Consider the following 17,670-nt stretch of genomic DNA (forward strand, 5'->3'; position numbering starts at 1 on the left):
TGAACTCAAATCTTTACCGCCTTCAGGGCAAAGGCCAGGATCCATCTCTTTGCCTTCAGCTTCTCCACAACAAAACAACGATAATAAATTAAAATCAGTAATAATGATCACAATAGAAAGACTGGGTAACGTGATGGTTCCCAGACGTCTCTACAATCGTGTGGGCGAAGAGAAAGACTCTCCTGTTTTACTGTAAAATTCTCAAATACCATGCTGATGAGAATGGTATAAATCCCTAGATGACAGATAGATTTGATAGAATCTCACCCATAGTGTTGCAGTAGGGTGTTTTTTTGCATTTAATAACCTCCAGGTTGAGTAGGTATTTCCCACTGGTATTATTTCCAGTATTCATTGGAGAACAACCAATAACAAAATAGTTAAACACTTACTAAATGTTTTGTGAATTCTGTTGAAGTTGACATATGCACGCTGAAATATGAGATGATCAACAGCAGAAAAAGAGACTGATTCATGACAAAGGGATATGAAGTTTATAGTTTAAGTGTGTGGTTTTGGCTGGCATATTTGATTACAGTCCTAGCAATAGTGGCAAAACCACATTATTTTTACCCAGGCAGTATTATTTATTAAAGTTTTGCAGGCAAAACAGTCAGGGAAATTGTCTTTGCAGATAAAATCTCCTGGGTCTTTTGCTCCAAACAAATCTCCTCACCCAGGAGGAGGCGACTCCAGGTCCCCTTCCTCGCAAATGAAATCTCGGCTCTGCCTGGGAGGACGGTTTCCCTTTGGCTCTCAGTTCACTTCCCAGCGCTTGGAGACGGAGGGGAAATTCTTCCTAAAGAAGCCAAAAGCTCTGCCCCTAAAATGACGTCAGGGTGCCTATGCTGCGGCTGCTGCCCAATGGGAGGGTAGAGAGGATGCACCAGCAGAAAGCAGACACATTCGGCTTCGTTTGCTTGCAGCGGGGAGTTGAGGGTTAATGTTGTCAGCCAGCGAGGATCAAAGCGATTACAAGGGAAAAGGAGTCCAAAAAACGAAGCTTGCATTTGTCAACAACAATTTATCGCAGATTGGAGAGCCCTAAAGGGATCCCAGTGGGATTTTTGTTGTTACAGAGAAGAAAGAAAGAAAGAAAGAAAGTAAAGGAAACAACAACAAACACCCGCAGTGGAAATTCCTCAGAAAGAAATATTTACGTTAGGCGTTGACATCTTTTTTCTGTGCCCGCGCCGTATACTGCACAAATACACATTTGACTATAGACTTGCAGGCTAGGAAATAACAGTAAAGTCTTGGGATCATCCACATCAGAGTGAAACTAAACAATACAACAACAACAGTACTACAGAGCGGGTGGGGGGCTAGAGGTTTGCAATGTTTATTGGGGAGCAGGATTTGAGTGATAAAGAACTGAAATAAAACGGGGGTGCTCTTTAAAACTTCAGAGGAAGATGATCAGGGATGTTCCCCTCCCCCCCCCGGCTCACAACTTTTATCTTTAGCAGATTGGGGGGAGGAGGAAGAAAGCCCCCACTCCTGAACAAATCACTCCATGAATATGCAGGGCAGCGCTCATTGAGTCTGAAAGAGTCACGACCCCAGTCGTGGTTTCTTGACTTGCTTGTAGCTGTTGCTCTTTCATGCTCACTTTTACCGTATTGCTCCCCCAACAGGCAAAACTTTCTATTCACACACACACACACTGACGTCTTTTGCGCATTTCCTGCATTAGAGAGAGAGAGAGAGAGCGCGAGCGAGGCAAAGAGAGGTGGGGTGGTGCTCAGCCCAGCACCACCGCGAGCCAGCAGCGCTAGCCATCCAGAAGGCGGTGGTCACTCTGTGCCTTTTTAAATCTCCAAAGAGCCTGATCCGGAGCAGACTCCCCTCATGCATTGGATTCGTTCCACTGGATCCTTGGCCTTTGAGGAGGAGGAGGAGGAGGAGAAGGCGAGGAGGCTCCTCGATCCTATGCGGATGTAAGGTCCCCGGGTGTGTGTTTTCTGAGCAGAGGCTGTGAAGTAGGCAGGGCTGGTTGTTTGGCTTGGTGTTTCGGGTTTGTGTGTGTGTTGCTGCTGCTGCCCACAGACAGTACTAGCGTGAGCAAGAGCCTCGGATCGCGGCTCTGCCTCCTTTGCAAAGACTGATCCAGGATTATGATCTAGGTGAAGGGAAAAGTCTGTTGCCCATCCCAAGGGTTTATTATGCTCGGATTTTGATTGCATTTTGGGGGGGTTTCTGCAAACACGGCCGTCCCCCCCTCCTTCCCTCCCTTCCTCCCTTGTTTTCCGTTAGAAACACAGGCACATTGTATGTATTCACGGGGTGTCGCAAGAGCAAAGGCTAAATAATCAAAGGTAGCAGCAGCAACAATAAGGGAGCCCCCACGTTGTGGTCCGTCCCCCCCCCGCAGACCTGCTCCCCTATTTATTGGTGAGATCTCCCTGCCTCCCTCCCTGTGCGTGTGAGTGTGTGTGAGTGTGCTTAATCCCAGGAAAAGTGAAGCCATCCAACCATGGTGGTTTTTAATGGCTTGCTGAAAATCAAGATCTGCGAGGCGGTGAATCTGAAACCCACACCTTGGTCGCTGAGGCATGCGGTGGGTCCCAGACCACAGACCTTTTTGCTGGACCCTTACATCGCCCTCAACGTGGACGATTCCAGGATCGGGCAGACCTCGACCAAGCAAAAGACCAATAGCCCTGCCTGGAATGATGAGTTTGTCACTGACGTTTGCAATGGCAGGAAGATTGAGATGGCTGTTTTCCATGATGCCCCCATCGGGTACGATGATTTTGTGGCTAACTGCACTATACAGTTTGAGGACTTGCTGCAGAATGGGAGCCGCCACTTTGAGGACTGGGTAAGTGTTTGCATTGTAAATGCATGTTTTGTAAGGCACTGCTGGGGATGCAACACCTTCATTGCAGAGCTAGGTTGCCAATGGCATGAAATGGCTCTGAAGCCTTTCCAGGCTTTGTTATACTCAGTCAGGCAGTGTTACCGCATATCTCCCTTCTCTAAGATGTGTTTTACAGGTTTTTTTTGGGGAGAGGTGGAATCATTGAGTCTGGGTAAAAGGTGGATCCTACTGGATCCAGCCTCCGAAATGTCACTGCCTAAATGGGGAACAAGTCTAGTTGCTCCTATTGTATCAAAAAACAAAACAAAACAAACCAGACAGACCCCCGGTGCATCCAGGAGTAACAATGCAGCAAAAACCCAGATCCAGAAGCTAGATCTTGATGGAGCCAGAATGTGGCTCACACCTCCCAAATTCTAATGCTTAAATTGAGAACACTATAAATGCTCTTGTTGCACCAACAGAACCCAGACCATGATGGATCCTGGCATGAAAGCACCACCAAAATCCAGATCTGATACTTGAAACCAGGCAATTTTTGATCCCAACCCCCCAACTTTACAGCATCAATAGAAAACAAACATAGATATTCTTCTGACACCAAAAAGATGAATCTCGATGCATTCCAATGCAATTGTACTGCAGGTACTTGGTAGCTAAATCCTGCCAATTTTTGGTCCTAGTCTGTGAAATTCCACTGCCTAACTAAGCCACATGTTTAGCTGCCCCTTAAATATCCAGATCTGATGTGCCCAAGCCCCAGAGCGCTGCAAAATCTTGAATCCAGCATCCTAACATATTGTGGTTCAATTGCACTGCAAACAAAAAATCATTTGGAGATGTGCATTTCACAACTATATCGAACACAAACGTATCACTGAAACAGCAACAAAGTTGGCTATATGTATTGTAAATAATGTTAACAATAATGTTCACAAGAAAGCATTAGAAACAATCCTCTGATCTGGGATGTTCCATACATGACCTGCCATAATGTTGTGAAATCAAGTATCAGGGGGTAGCCGTGTTAGTCTGTATCTACAAAAACAACAAGGAGTCTGGTGGCACCTTAAAGACTAACAGATTTATTTGGGCATAAGCTTTCGTGGGTAAAAACCTCACTTCTTCAGATGCAACATCTGAAGAAGTGGGGTGAGAAGTGAGGTTTTTACCCACGAAAGCTTATGCCCAAATAAATCTGTTAGTCTTTAAAGTGCCACCAGACTCCTTGTTGTTAATGTTGTGAAATGTGCACCTACATGTTTATTTATTCTTGATGAAGAATCCAAATCTGGGCATTATTTGTTTAGCAGATGGAATAACAACAAAACACCAGAGCCTAGACTAGAAAATAGTTGGCAGATCATGGGCCTGATTCTAATTTACACGAAAGGGCATCTTTACATCGCAATGGCAGTGTAAAAGATCCTTAAAGTGGATGTAAAGAGGTGTCAGCGTGAAGGAAAGGGGCCTTAGTGTAAATGACAATCAGGCCCTATTTCTGCTGATTGACTAAGAACTGAATGAGGGCTGTATAATTTTTATTTTAATATTAAAATTAACCTTTATAGATTTAAATGAGTCTATAAAGCCAAACATAACTTCTGCTAAATATGTTGCACCATGATGCTTGGGGTCTGTATTATTTTGGTGGGCTATCAGAGTTGCTCATTTACCAAGTTTAGAGGCTAAAACTGGGTATTATGCAGCCAAAACTTTGCTCATTTGGAAAGGTTTTTGCAGCTATCTTGTATCTGAAACCAGCAATGAAATCCTGGCCCCACTGAAATCAATGGGAATATCAGACCAGGATTCATCTCACATTTTTTGGTGGAAGAGTAGAAGCAAGACTTATTTTCTATTTTCATGGTACAAATTCTGAGTTTGTGGCCCAAATTTGGCAGGACTTTGAATGATTCAGATGCCAAATATGAATTTTGGCAGTGCTATTGTGCTGGGCATATCAGGTTCAGATTTTTAAGGTGCAATAGGAGCATCTAAACATGTTCTTTAAGTAGGCAATGGAATTTAGCAGGTTGGGCCCCAAAACTGACAAGATCTGTCAGGATCCCAGTAGCGAATCCAGGAATTTGTGGTGCTATTGTACTGAGATGCATTGAGGTCCAGATTTTTTCGGAGTAAGAGTGTCTACATTTGTTTTCCATTGATGCAGTAGAATTGAGGGTAGGGTGGTCGTGGCCAAAAATTGGCTGATCCAGCAGAATCCAGGTGCTGAATGTGCATTTTTGCATTGCTCTCATGCCGTGATGTCTCATGGTCTGAATTTTATTGGTGCAGCAGGAGCAGATACACCTGTTCTCTATTTAAGTATTAGAATTTGAAGGGTGGGGCCAAATACTGGCAGGATCCAGCAATTGCCTTTTCCAAAATTATCTAATGAATCTTGCTTTACTGACTTTGATCAGTATAGGATAGAACATGGCATAATACATAATTATTATTATACTGCATGTGATTATTTCATTTGTTAATAGGTAGGGACATCCAACAAACTTGCTTTTAGGACAACAAACTGTTTCTTCATCTGTTTTCACTGAGCTACTAGAGGCTTAGATTAATCCTATATCTAGTGCCATCTCTAAACAAAATAAAAATAAATAAAAACAACACAGTCATTAATAACTTCAGCAGTATTTGAATATTAAAGCCTAGAAAAAAGAAATGTTCTATGAAATCAAATACATGAAGGTACCTTATGATTCTTACACTACAAGGAAAATGTACATGGCCTAAACCACCTTCAGTCAAACAAATATACTTGTGCATTGTAAGTATGCACTAATATATCTGGACCTTTAATCATGTTAGAGATGAGGTTCCTATGTTTAATAAGAGAAATAAATTCCTCATTTTAGGTCTGTAATTGAAGGCAGCTATTTTTTCTGTTACTCTTGCTATTTTTCAGAACAGAAATTGGAGTAGCCAATTTCTCCTTAATGCCTGCAATATCTAATAAATATAGTCTAATGAACAATCTTGGAAACTATGCTTAGCAGTTTTAAGGTCTGCCCATTAACACAGTAATCCTGGTAGTTACAACTGGGTAACATGTATCTGCTGAGCATATTAAATTAAATCACATTGCTACCGTCTTTTACCTTACACAATCCAGTCTGATGCAATACTACTTCCTACACTAGACCTTTATAATAAAATTAATTTGTCAAAATAAAAATGTCTTGATAACAGTTTTTGTCAACATATTAACAGCTCTCATGCATTCATGTGCATGATCTTATAATATATACAGTTCTAAACTGTATTTTTATGAGAACTTTTTTTTTTTTTTTTAAATATCCATACTAGTTTTAAGGGGAAATTACTGACCTTGTAATTCTTATCAAAGGTCCAAAATACAAAGTGGACATCGCTGTCCAATATGTATCTGAAAAGGAATACTGTGTTGTTTTCTAGGGGAAAAAAAATCTCTCCTTTATGTAGTCAGCTCACCTACTTTGGTTGATTTTGCTCATTATGCTATCCCTCATGTTTTTTTAAAAGATGATTTTTTCAGGAAGATGCTACATATTTTTCTCATTATTATGGCTGTGATGTAGACTGACACTATGGTTACAGTGGAAGCACTAACGTGATACACAAGTACAAATCTTAGTATCATGATAGCGACTTTTGCATTAGGAAGACTCCATTAAACACGCAACAAGCAATTTTCTTTTATCCCTAGGAATACTCAGCAGTCACAAAAAATAATTTGAAACATTATTTACTGACCCAGTGCAGACTACCTGTACATGTGTACCTCATGGCACATTTTCAAAGTGGTGTCTTATTTCAACACAATTGTCTAGATACTAACAGATGGCAGATTTTTAAAGGATTAAATGCTATGTGTTTTTTTTTAAAAAATGCTTGTGCATTTACGCAGAAGCTTGTGTTGATTTCTGAAAACAGAACAGTGACAATTAAAAAGATGGCTGCTTTTTACAGCGATGCATCAATACAGACACAGCACAGTTAAAGTGTCAGTTTTGCAGATTTTACTTGTTAATGGCTACATTGCAGTTTTAAAGAGAGTCCTAGATTGTTAATATTACAAGCTTCTCTATAGCTGAATAAAGTACTAGGAATGGGGCGAAGGATACTCAGGAAGATGTTGAAAGCTTTACATTTGGGAAATATGGAGCAATAAGTTAGGAAATCATGAGGAAAAAATTCTGTTAAAAATAACATGAAAGTATTAGTTAAGTGTGATTCAATTTAGGTGAAATGTCATTCATAATATTATAATAGACATGTCTTGATCTATTTTACCAAGGTTTATCATGTATGAAGTTTGTACTTTAATTTAGTAATATAGTCACATGTAAATTAGTAAGTTTTAAAGTGGGAAGAAAATTATTTTTATAACAAGGCTCATGACTGTAACTTTATGAACTAGAATTACTAGTGCTTATGTTCAGATTGCTAGTAGTCGGGACACTGGATATTAGTTTATCTGCCAGATATGTGGCTGGATCCTGAGTTTATGTAAATCAACATAGCTCTGTCGATGTCACTGGATCTATGCTGATTACACTAGCTAAGGATCTTGCCCAGTAGGCCCAACTCTTTGCATGAGAAAATCTCTTCTCGAAGTCACTGAAATTGGGCCCTCATGAGAAATTAATCCTTTTGCAGGCTGAGTAACTAGAATGCATGTGTTCAACCAGGACATCCCAACTTTTAAAAATGAAGACCTTCTATTTGCATCACAGAATATCATAAAGCTAGAGTTAGAGTAATGTACTGGACTTCATTTTGTACTGCCTTAAGAAGGACCTGCACATTCCGGAAAAAAATATGTGGTGTGCCATACAAATATACATATCTATCTATCTATCTATCTATCTATCTATCTATCTATCTATCTATCTATCTATACACCCACCCACGTCCACCCACACTTTCATGAGCTTCTGTTTGGTTGTCATATGCTTTTTTCCTTACTTCATTTCCCCATCATTGCTGATTCCCAAGATCTAAAAATGAAGCATACTCTTTTAAAATCACCCTGCTTATTTACCTGATTTATTCAGTGATAGCAAAGCCAGTACTGGAAGCATCATATTTCCTTTAGTAAATGATGGTGATGACACTCATGTGATTGTGTGGCATCACTGCATAAAATAGGCTGATTATGAATTGAACAGAAACTGAATGCCTCGTCAATCAGCAATTATGAAAAATGGAATTTGGAAAAGTTTACCTAAATATAGGTTATGGTCCTGCAAAAACACTTGGAATGAGATTACTCAGGGTAGTAAGTGTTTGCAAGGTCAGGTCCATACTTTGGGGCTGCAATGAGTAGTGTGAAGGCTTTAAGTAATACTGCCTAAAGTTAGGTGCTTAAATGAGAAAGCCCTGATTTTCAAAGTGCTGAGCTAACACAGGAGTTGTTGGGCCTAGTTATCTAGTGAAAATATATAAGAAATACAAAAATATATGAGGAGGAATACTGGATATGATCAGTAGCAATATCCACTGAAAATAGTAGGATACAGCTTGCCACCTACTATACTCCGTGTGCTGAATTAATTGTAAAGGTTGTTCAGGTGCCTGCCCCTGGTTTTCTGCTTTATATTGTCATATACCTTTTGCTTTTTGTGTGATAACTTACCACAGCTAGCAGGTCTAGGAGTTCTATTATTCCAGTGGACAAGGGATTGGATTGTAATAATTTTAGTATAGGTCACTCTACAGATTAGTTTGTACTTGTGCCTGATGTAGACTGGATGATGAACGTTGGCAATAGACTAGAGGAGTATGATCATTATGCATCTTCCCTTTTCTATTCTTCTCTATCCATTGAACTTATCTGCACAGAATGTGAAATTTGAGAAGCCCAGGATTTTCTATTTAGAAGCTTTGCTTCTTATCTACATATTCAGAGCCAGATCATCAGCTGCTGTAAATCATATCATCTGTTGACTGTTTGTTTAAATCAATTAGTAGACTCTGGTCCTAGTTGATAGGCATCTACATCACAAAACAATCATCACTAATTGGAAAGCCGGGTTAGTTTCAGCAAAATTTGAATATGCCATGGAGACTGAACTACACTTTCACTCTGAAAGGTGTTGCTAACAGATCAGGACTGAGAAGCCAAAGAAATGTGCAGTACTAGTGTTGCCTGCAAGGTACCAGTTATATGGATGAAGTGAGTGGATACAAAGAATGTAATTGTGTTTTATTTAACTTAGATTTTTTTATTTACATCTTGCTAGTGATTAATTTTCTTCTAATTTTATATTCTTAAATTGCTGAAATGTGTATAATACTCGATTCTTCAATGAGCTTCCTAATTGTTTGTAGAATTTCAGCTGTTACATAGAGATTTTTCTCTACTATGGCCTGGTCTACACTACAAAGTTAGGTCAACATAAGCTGCCTTGGGTCGACCTAATTGTTCATCTGTCTACACTTAAATGTCTGCCACTGATGTGAGTGTCCTGTTACAATGACAAACACTACCTCCCTGAGCAGCACTGAGCCATGGTCAATGTTCTGAGGTTGACACAGCACAAGTGTAGATGCTGCATTACTTGTGTCGACCCAGCTGTCACACAATCCTCAATACTGATTGCTCTAGTCACAATTGTGAACTCCACTTCCCAAGGGTCATGGAGACTGGAACCCACTTCTCCCATTTAAAATTTTTGAAGTGCCTTTCCCTGACTGTCCAGGTTGGTGAGCACATCTAGCTGCTCTCCATTGTTGTGAGCAACTGCCCAGCTGAACTGCAGGCTACACATTCCAGCCATGCTTCAGCTTGGAGTAGACAGGAGATATTGGGTCTCCTGGGCCTGTGGGGAGAAGGGGTTGTACAGGCACAGCTCTGAACCAGCCATAGAAACGTCAACATCTACGAGCAGATTGCACAGGGATTGTAGGTACGATGGGGACCAGCAGCAGTGCCATGTGAAAGCGAAGGAACTGTGGCAGGCTTGCTAGAAGGCCCGGGAGGCAAAATGTCAATCCCGTGTCGAGTCACAGACCAGCTGCTTTTGCAAAGAGCTGCATACCATACTTGGAGACCCCACCACCAGCCCGCAGACCTCCGAGGATAAATCTGAGGAACCAAAATCACAGGCCCCTTGCAAGAACAGCAAAGAGGAGCTGCAGGAGAAAGAGGAGGAAGATGGGGGACATGTGACTGGGGTGGTCCAGCTAAGCCATGAGCCAGGACCTATTTGAGACTCCACAGCAGTCCAGTCAGTCGAGCATGGGTGAGCCCAGTGCAGGAGAAGGAACCTCAGGTAAGTGTGTACATTTATTTTCCATTACATTGATGTCCCCAACTTAGCAGGACACAGATATCATTTTTCATTAATTTACTTGTACTATAAAAGGTAGAGGTACAACAAAGAGAGGTAGTTTATTATCTGATTTTCATTCCCCTCTAGAGTTAGGCAAGGAGGGGTCATGAAGAGCAGTTAGTTCATATACACAGGGATGTCCCTTGAATCCTCCTGAGAGATCGTGATGAAACTTTCATGGAGATACTCTGCAGTTCTCTCCTGAAGTTTCTAGAGATGGCAGCCGTATATCTTCCTCTGTGGTAGGACAGTTTCCCATGCCACTCAGCAATAACTTCAGCAGGCACCATTGCAGTAAAGAGGCTAGCAGCATTTGGGCCTCTTTAGGATGCCAGCTGTAACTGTGCTCTCTCTGCCTGTGTTACCTGCAGGAGTGAGATGTCAACTAAAATCACCACCACCACATGTGGAAAATGGTACCATTATTCAGTGCAATTGCCCTAGACTCATAGTTTCATGCAACTGAGCAATTCCTGCCTCACTGCCTGTGAGCCATACTCACAATGGCAGGTGCTGCGGATGGCATGTGCACAAGCACTCCAAAGCAGACGTGTCAATAGACTTGTTTAAAATCTTAGGGGAGCAAGGGAGGCGAGTTCTGAATCTTAACTTTCACTTTCAATTGTGACTATACTGACAATGGTTCCTCTGTGTGTTTTATTTGCAGCTGCTGCCATTGAGGCCTTGAGGGGATCCCCCTCCACATCCTTGGAATGCCTGAGCCAGCTAAGAAGGAGAAAGAAGAGGACTCAGGTGACATGTTCAATGAAATCCTGCAAGCCAGTGCTGCATCAGACTGTGAGCAAAGGGCTTGGAGGGTGAACACTGCAGACAGCCTGGAGAAGGAAAGAGCGGACAGGGGAAAGACCCAGGAGTCCCAGCAGGAAAAGGAGAGGTAGATTCACCAGAACAGAATGGGGCTTCTCTGGCAGCAAACACAGATGCTGCAGACTCTTGTGGACCTGCAGGTTCAACAATCCCGGGCTCGTCTCTGTTTGCAGTTCATGGAGAACTCCATTACAGCTTCTCCTTACATACATCACAATGTTCCATGTGGCAACCGGGGCCACAACCTTACCCCTACCACTCCACATCAGGAACAACCTGATTAAGGACAACCTCAGCTTCACATACACTGCTCTGTGAAATCCACTGATGCTGTATATGTAGGTAAAATGGATTTGAATGCTCTTTCCCATTTGTAAGTTCTGTTCCATTAATATATTAAGTTTTTAATGTATTTGCTTTTAAATGGTACAGATTGTTTTTCCACTGGTTTTGTTACTTAATAACATTCTATTATTTGGAAAATAATTAATCTTTATTAGTTCACAGCATATGCTGCAGAGTGCCTAGCAGTTCAGAAAGCACCCAGCACTTCAAAATTAATAGGTGCATTGCCAGTTGTGTTCATAGATGTATACCAAGCACCACACAATTCCTAACAAGCTCCAAAACATCAGGGCAAGGTAGAGCACAATACACCACAATGCATTACTGTGGTTTACTGTTAAAGTGCTCTTTCAAAACCTCCCTGAGCTGTATAGCTCTGTGTTTTGCTCTTCTAATAGCCCTTGTGAGTGTTCAAACTCATCAGACAGCTGCTCCACCTCCACCCTCTATTCCGGCAGCAGCTTTTCCCTCTTTGCTTCACAGATATTATGCAGGGCACAGGAGGCAGCAACAACCATTGGGATGTTTTTTTCACTGAGATCCAAACTTGTGATTAAACAACACCAGCGCCCTTTCAATCTAGCAAAACCACATTCAACTGTCATTCTGTACCAGCTGAGCCAGTAGTTGAATCTTTTCTTGTTGAGGTGGCTGGTGTATGGCTTCATGAGCCAGAGGAGTAAGGGATAGGCTGGGTCACCCAGGATCACTGTTGACAACATTGCCAATCAGGAAAGAAGGTCCCTGCTTGTAGCTTTCTGAACAGTCCTGTGTTCTTAAAGACGCAAGAGTCAAGCACCTTCCCTGACTAGCCAATATTGATGTTGGTGAAGCATCCCTGGTGATCCATGAACTTTTGCATAACCGTAGAAAACTAGCTCTTTCTGTTGATGTTCTCTGTGGCAAGGTGGTCTGGTGCCAAAATAGGGATATTTGTGCTTAGGGTTGCCAACTTTCTAATCGCACAAAACTGAACCCCTGCCCTGAGGCCCTGCCCCTGCCCCGCCCCTTCTCTCCATCCCCCCTTCTGCCGTCGCTCACTCTCTCCCACCCTCAATCATTTTCACTGGGCTGGAGCAGGGGGTTGAGGTATGGGACGGGGTGAGGGCTCCTGCTAATTCCCTGCCTGCCCTGGCTCCTCGCAGCTCCCAGAATCGGCCAGCATGTCCCTGCAGGCCCTAGACAGAGGGGCCGGGGGCTCTGCGCGCTGCCCATGCCTGCAAGCGCTGCCCCCACAGCTCCCATTGGCCACGGTTCCTGATCACTTGGCAACTCCACCACCGTTTGGGAACCCCGTTGCTACAGATCCATCCATTATCTTGCATTTTACTAAACATACAGCATCCATCTCCTGCACATTGCTGAGAGTCATGGTCCTGCGCAGCAGGAGACCATTAATGGCTTTGCACACTTGCATGACAAGAGCCCCCACAGTGGATTTTCCAATTCCAAAATGATTTTCCACTGACCAGTAGCAATCCAGCGTTGCAAGTGTCCACAGTGAAATCCGCCCTCACTTCTCTGCTGTCAGTGCAGCTCTTATTGTGGTGTCCCTGCACTGGAAGGCTGGGGCGAACTTGGCACACAGATCCAGGAATGTGGCCTGTGCATTTTAAAGTTCTGCAGCCATTGCTTACAATTCCAAGCTAGCATTACAATGCAAATCCAGTGCTTGTTTCTCGGACCCAGAAGCAGCACTCCACCATCTTCAGCTGCTCTGTGAACGCCACCGACAACCTTGAATTGGTTCTTGTTATATCCCACAGCAATTTTTCCTCCGCAAAATCGTCATGGTCCATGCTGATTCAGTTCTTATGGCTCTGCAAATACCAAAAGATTGCGCATCCTGTGCTTGCAACATTTGTGACAATAGTGCAGAGCTGTGCAGGCTCCATGCTGCTGTCAGAGATGGCGGACTGCAAGGAGGGCTGCGCGGGTTCATGAGATATTTAAAAAAGGCTATAGAGGACATTATGGGATGGAGACAGTTGCATGCTGGGAAGTTAACACCTTGCTCCCTGTCACTGCTGTGCGACTATTTTCTGCCCCACTTTGCATTGCCAAAACTTCCCAAAAGACAATGTGCTAGACGATGGTGAGCTGCACACTTGGATAGCTACCCATGGTGCTCCACACTGTGCAATGACACAACCACTCCTGGTGAGTCTGCACAGTGCCAAAGCAAGGAGCCAAATATGCACGCACACAAACGATATAATAACTGCGGTGGCTATATGCATATCTTGCATCGACCAGTTTGTAATGTAGAGTTGGCCTGAGAAGTTAGACATTTCACACACAAAAATTCTCATCTGTGCTGAAAAAGACAAATTCAGATCTTCATTAACATCTTTACTGTGAGAAAAACACAAATTTATGCCTGTACTGCATTTGCAAATAAAATCACCTTCTGACATATTGAATTTCCACAAATCAAGAAAGCTGAAATGCTTTGACCACTGCACTTCTTCATTGTTTGAGGTTGATGGGACTAGTGCTCCTATGTCACTTAGGTGCTTTTGAATATCCTACCGTTAGGTGTCTAAATATTACTAGGAAAAGCAGTCAGTAAATAAAGACTGACATTTAATAAAATCTGTTTGCTCTTTACTCTTATTCATTACCACTAATACTCCTGCCAACATCGCTGCCGCTGCTTGTCGGGCGTGGTTTAATTCTGCGGGTGAGAGAGCTCGCTCCTGTCAGTATAGAGCAGCTACACAGAGATCTTTTAGCGGTGCAGCTGCATCAGTACAGCTGTGCTGCTGTAAGGTTTTTAGTGTAGACATAGCCTTAGTTGATGGCACGAGGGCTTTTGGCAGATTTATAGAGAAAGACCTGTAGGAGATTCACCATCAGAGAGGATTGGGGAAGGGACTTTCCAGCCCAGCCAGATGGAGAGGCCTGTGGGGAGCTCCCTGGAGTGAGGAATGAGAGCAGAAGCCTGACAAGGCTTGAGAAAATGCTGGACAGTAGGTTTGGGGAAATGTCTTGCAAGAGGCTGGTGAATCTGTGAAATGAGGGAAAGGTTTGTTTTGATTTAAGCTGATGTTTGAATTCTGACGCGTTGATAAACTGGACCTTGAGAAGGGATGTTAAGTATCTGAGTCTCCAAGAAAGGGAAACTCAGGCAGTGATAGGGTCTGGTACCAGATTGTGTAAAACCTGTTGCAAAGATTGGAGAAAGGGAACATCAGAGAATACTGAATGAAATGCCCTAGCTCTGTATAAATGAGTGTTTTCCTACAGTACAGATGTCACTAGAAAGGTCGAAAAAGAATATTCAGCAACAATTAAACACTTGGATCAGCAAATGATAGTATTAGCAAATAGTGCCATACATTAGGCAATTTTTTGAATGACAATTATGCTTTGCACTAGTTGCTAAAATGAAATACAAACTAGCATGATACAAAAAAAGGTGCAGAATTATATAACCTACTGATTGTTAGTCAAAGTGAGCGATTTGAATTGCTAGTAAAGTTTGGGTTTTAAAGTGTCCTTTCACTATGAAAGACTATCCTGTTCCTCTGCCTTTTGCTAGCAGGACCAAGATTTCCCCAAAGAGAATCTGATCTGGGCATCACTTCAGAAAAAGCAGCTGACAGGCTGGTGAGGTGTGTGCAGCCGCCTGCCTGGAAGTCAGAGAAAGTGAAGTTGTGCTGCTCCAATAAGCTCTGCTACAGAGGGGGAAGAGGTTCAGCCTGGTTAAGAGATGACCAGATTTAACATGATTGATTTGAAGCTGGGACAGAATCTCCAGTTTCAGTAGAATAAGCTCAGAGATCGAGGGTCTATCCCTCAAAATTGGGACAATTCCGGTGGCATGGAACCATGCATTGCAAACTTGTAGCAAAGCACTGACAACGCTGGAATTGCACAAATAATGGTGCCTGGGGAAGAAGAGCTCCCAAAACCACATCTGCAATAACTGCCAAGAGAACTGTCAAGTACAGGATGCGGGATAGGTCACAGTGTAAATTCTGCTGGAGATACTCCAACACTCTGCCGCATATGGCTTCCATCCCACAAAGATTGGCTGGGTTTTGAAGGACAGCTGATTGCACTGCACCAGGAGATTTTTGTCCCAATTTCAGCATAATCCTGTGACAGTTGTCACCACCTACTGTGTTGAACCGCCGATCCCCTGTAACATTGCTACTGTGCTGCTATGCTTGAGCTCTTTCTTTGTCAGTAACTGATAAGTACACTCCCAGTGCAATGGTCAAACACAAATATAATTCTAGGAACAGTGCCATATACTCATTCAATATCACAGGGCTCTGTCCCTTTAAGTTCCATTCTACACCTTTTCTCTTTGTGCCAGTCATGATTCTGAGGAAGAAGGGTTTTAGTTAACTTTAATAAACAATTTTTGTATACAAATGCTACCTGTCCCTTAGGAAATAAGCAGCAGGTAGGTATTTTCACTTGTATTTTAAAGAGCAAAATGTTTTCTTGTGCTTATAACTAATGGTTCTATAGTTATTTTAGTGTACTGTGTACACTTTATTGATTTTAAAGGAACACTTGCAGGTAGTTTAGGCTCCAAACTTAGATTTTGTGCACACACATTTGTTTTATAGAGCTAAATCTGTAAAGTGTTGTAATTTTAAAACACAAATTCATTAAAACCAATTTTAAACACTCCCCTGCAATGTCTGCAACCCTGATGTTCTAACTCAAGATAGCTCTGTTCTCATTACCCCATTCTTCCAACTGACCCCATTCCATTTGTCTCTTTCATCCACCTGTTGCATGCTCACGTGGGTAGGGACTGTCTTCTTGTACGTACAGTGCTTAGCACAATAGGATCTTTGACTGAGGCTCCTAGCTGCTTTGGTAAGATCATTAATAATGCACAAGAAACAGCAAATGACGTGGACTACAAACAAAAGTTTGTCTAAGCAGAATGCAGCGCAAAAACTAAGCACAGCAGAAACTGTGAAAAATCAGTTAATTAAAAAAAAATCTTTCCATTCATACAATTGGGGATATTATTAGTAATAAACGTAACATGATTTTAAAAGAATGTGACTTTTAACCTGATTGTCATTTAAGTAAAGAAACAAAATTTTCAAAATGAAATTGGGAAACCTTCTGAGTCTTATGTTAACATGCTATCTACCAGTGAGGGGAAACAGAGACATAGAGGCTGATTCACCTCTCACATCATTTAATGTTGGTGTAACTGCATTGATCTCAGCGTAGCTATGCTAGATGTAGGGCCTGTTCCTGTAAACACCCACACGCTTAACTTTACATAAATATGATCAGGCCCTTATGCTGGTATAAATGAGATCAGGGCATGATGGGTTGTTTTATGTGGTATGCAGTGCTGTCCCCTTGAGCAGGAGCAAAAGCACACTACCCTGCTGCAAAATAGGATACCGATTCCACAAGATACTTAACTATGTGCCTAACTTTGTGCAACTGCTAGCAGCAAATAACTCCAATGGCCGGTGATGGGACACTAGATGGGGAGGGCTCTGAGTTACTACCGAGAATTCTTTCCTAGGTGTCTGGCTGGTGGGTCTTGCCCACATGTTCAGGGTCTAACTCATAGCCATATTTGGTGTCTGGAAGGAATTTCCGCCCGGGTCAGATTGGCAGAGAACCTGAGAGTTCTTTTGTCTTCCTCTGCAGCATGGGTCACAGGGCCCTTGAAGGTTTAAACTAGTGTAAATGGTGGATACTCTGAAACTTGAAGTCTTTAAACCATGATTTGAGAACTTCAGTAACTCAGCCAGAGGTTATGGGTTTATTGTGGGAGTGGGTGGGTGAGGTTTTGTGGCCTGCAATGTGCAGGAGGTCAGACTAGATCATGATGGTCCCTTCTGACCTTAAAGTCTATGAATAGTCCCACAGCCATCAAGGGGACTCCTTGCATGTTTGAAGTTAAGCAGAGACCTATGTACCTTACTGAGGCCAAGGGGTAAAATTTTCAAAAGTGCACTACATCCATTTGAAAATGGGACTTAAACTCCTAAGTCACTTAGGAGCTTTGAAAATTTTGCCCCTACTGTTTATTTCCCCAGGGATGAATTTAGTGCAGTATTTTTAAAATGGGGTGGTTTTTTTCTTCTTAAATAGGTCTTGATCCTGCCTATTAGAACTGTGATTTGAGTTCTACAGTTCTTTTCTAAAATCATTCTCTACATGATGAGATTTAGCCTGACTTTGGAAATATTATTTCCTCTTCCTTTTTTAAAATAAAACCGGAAAGTCTTTTTTTTTTATGACCTAATTAATCTCATTAGTGAAAACAATAATAGAGTACTTAAATAATCTGTGCAATTAAACAGGTGAGAGCCAGTCTTGTTTGAATAAATGATA

At 42.2% G+C, this 17,670-nt stretch overlaps 1 protein-coding gene across 4 annotated transcripts in view; it reads left to right on the forward strand.

Annotated features, from left to right (window-relative positions):
• The first annotated feature begins 1,697 nt into the window (after positions 1 to 1,697).
• Positions 1,698 to 17,670, forward strand: part of PRKCE (protein kinase C epsilon) — a 498,954-nt gene continuing 482,981 nt past the window's right edge. For all 4 annotated transcript variants that reach the window (XM_005296118.5, XM_042855165.2, XM_005296119.5 and 1 more), the window contains exon 1: positions 1,698 to 2,824. In XM_005296118.5, coding sequence (XP_005296175.1) covers positions 2,477 to 2,824 — 348 coding nt within the window. In that variant the 5' untranslated portion in view covers positions 1,698 to 2,476. The remainder of the gene's footprint in view (positions 2,825 to 17,670) is intronic.

Source organism: Chrysemys picta, chromosome 3 (assembly GCF_011386835.1).
Source record: "Chrysemys picta bellii isolate R12L10 chromosome 3, ASM1138683v2, whole genome shotgun sequence".
In the NCBI taxonomy this organism is placed as follows: Eukaryota; Metazoa; Chordata; order Testudines; family Emydidae; genus Chrysemys; species Chrysemys picta.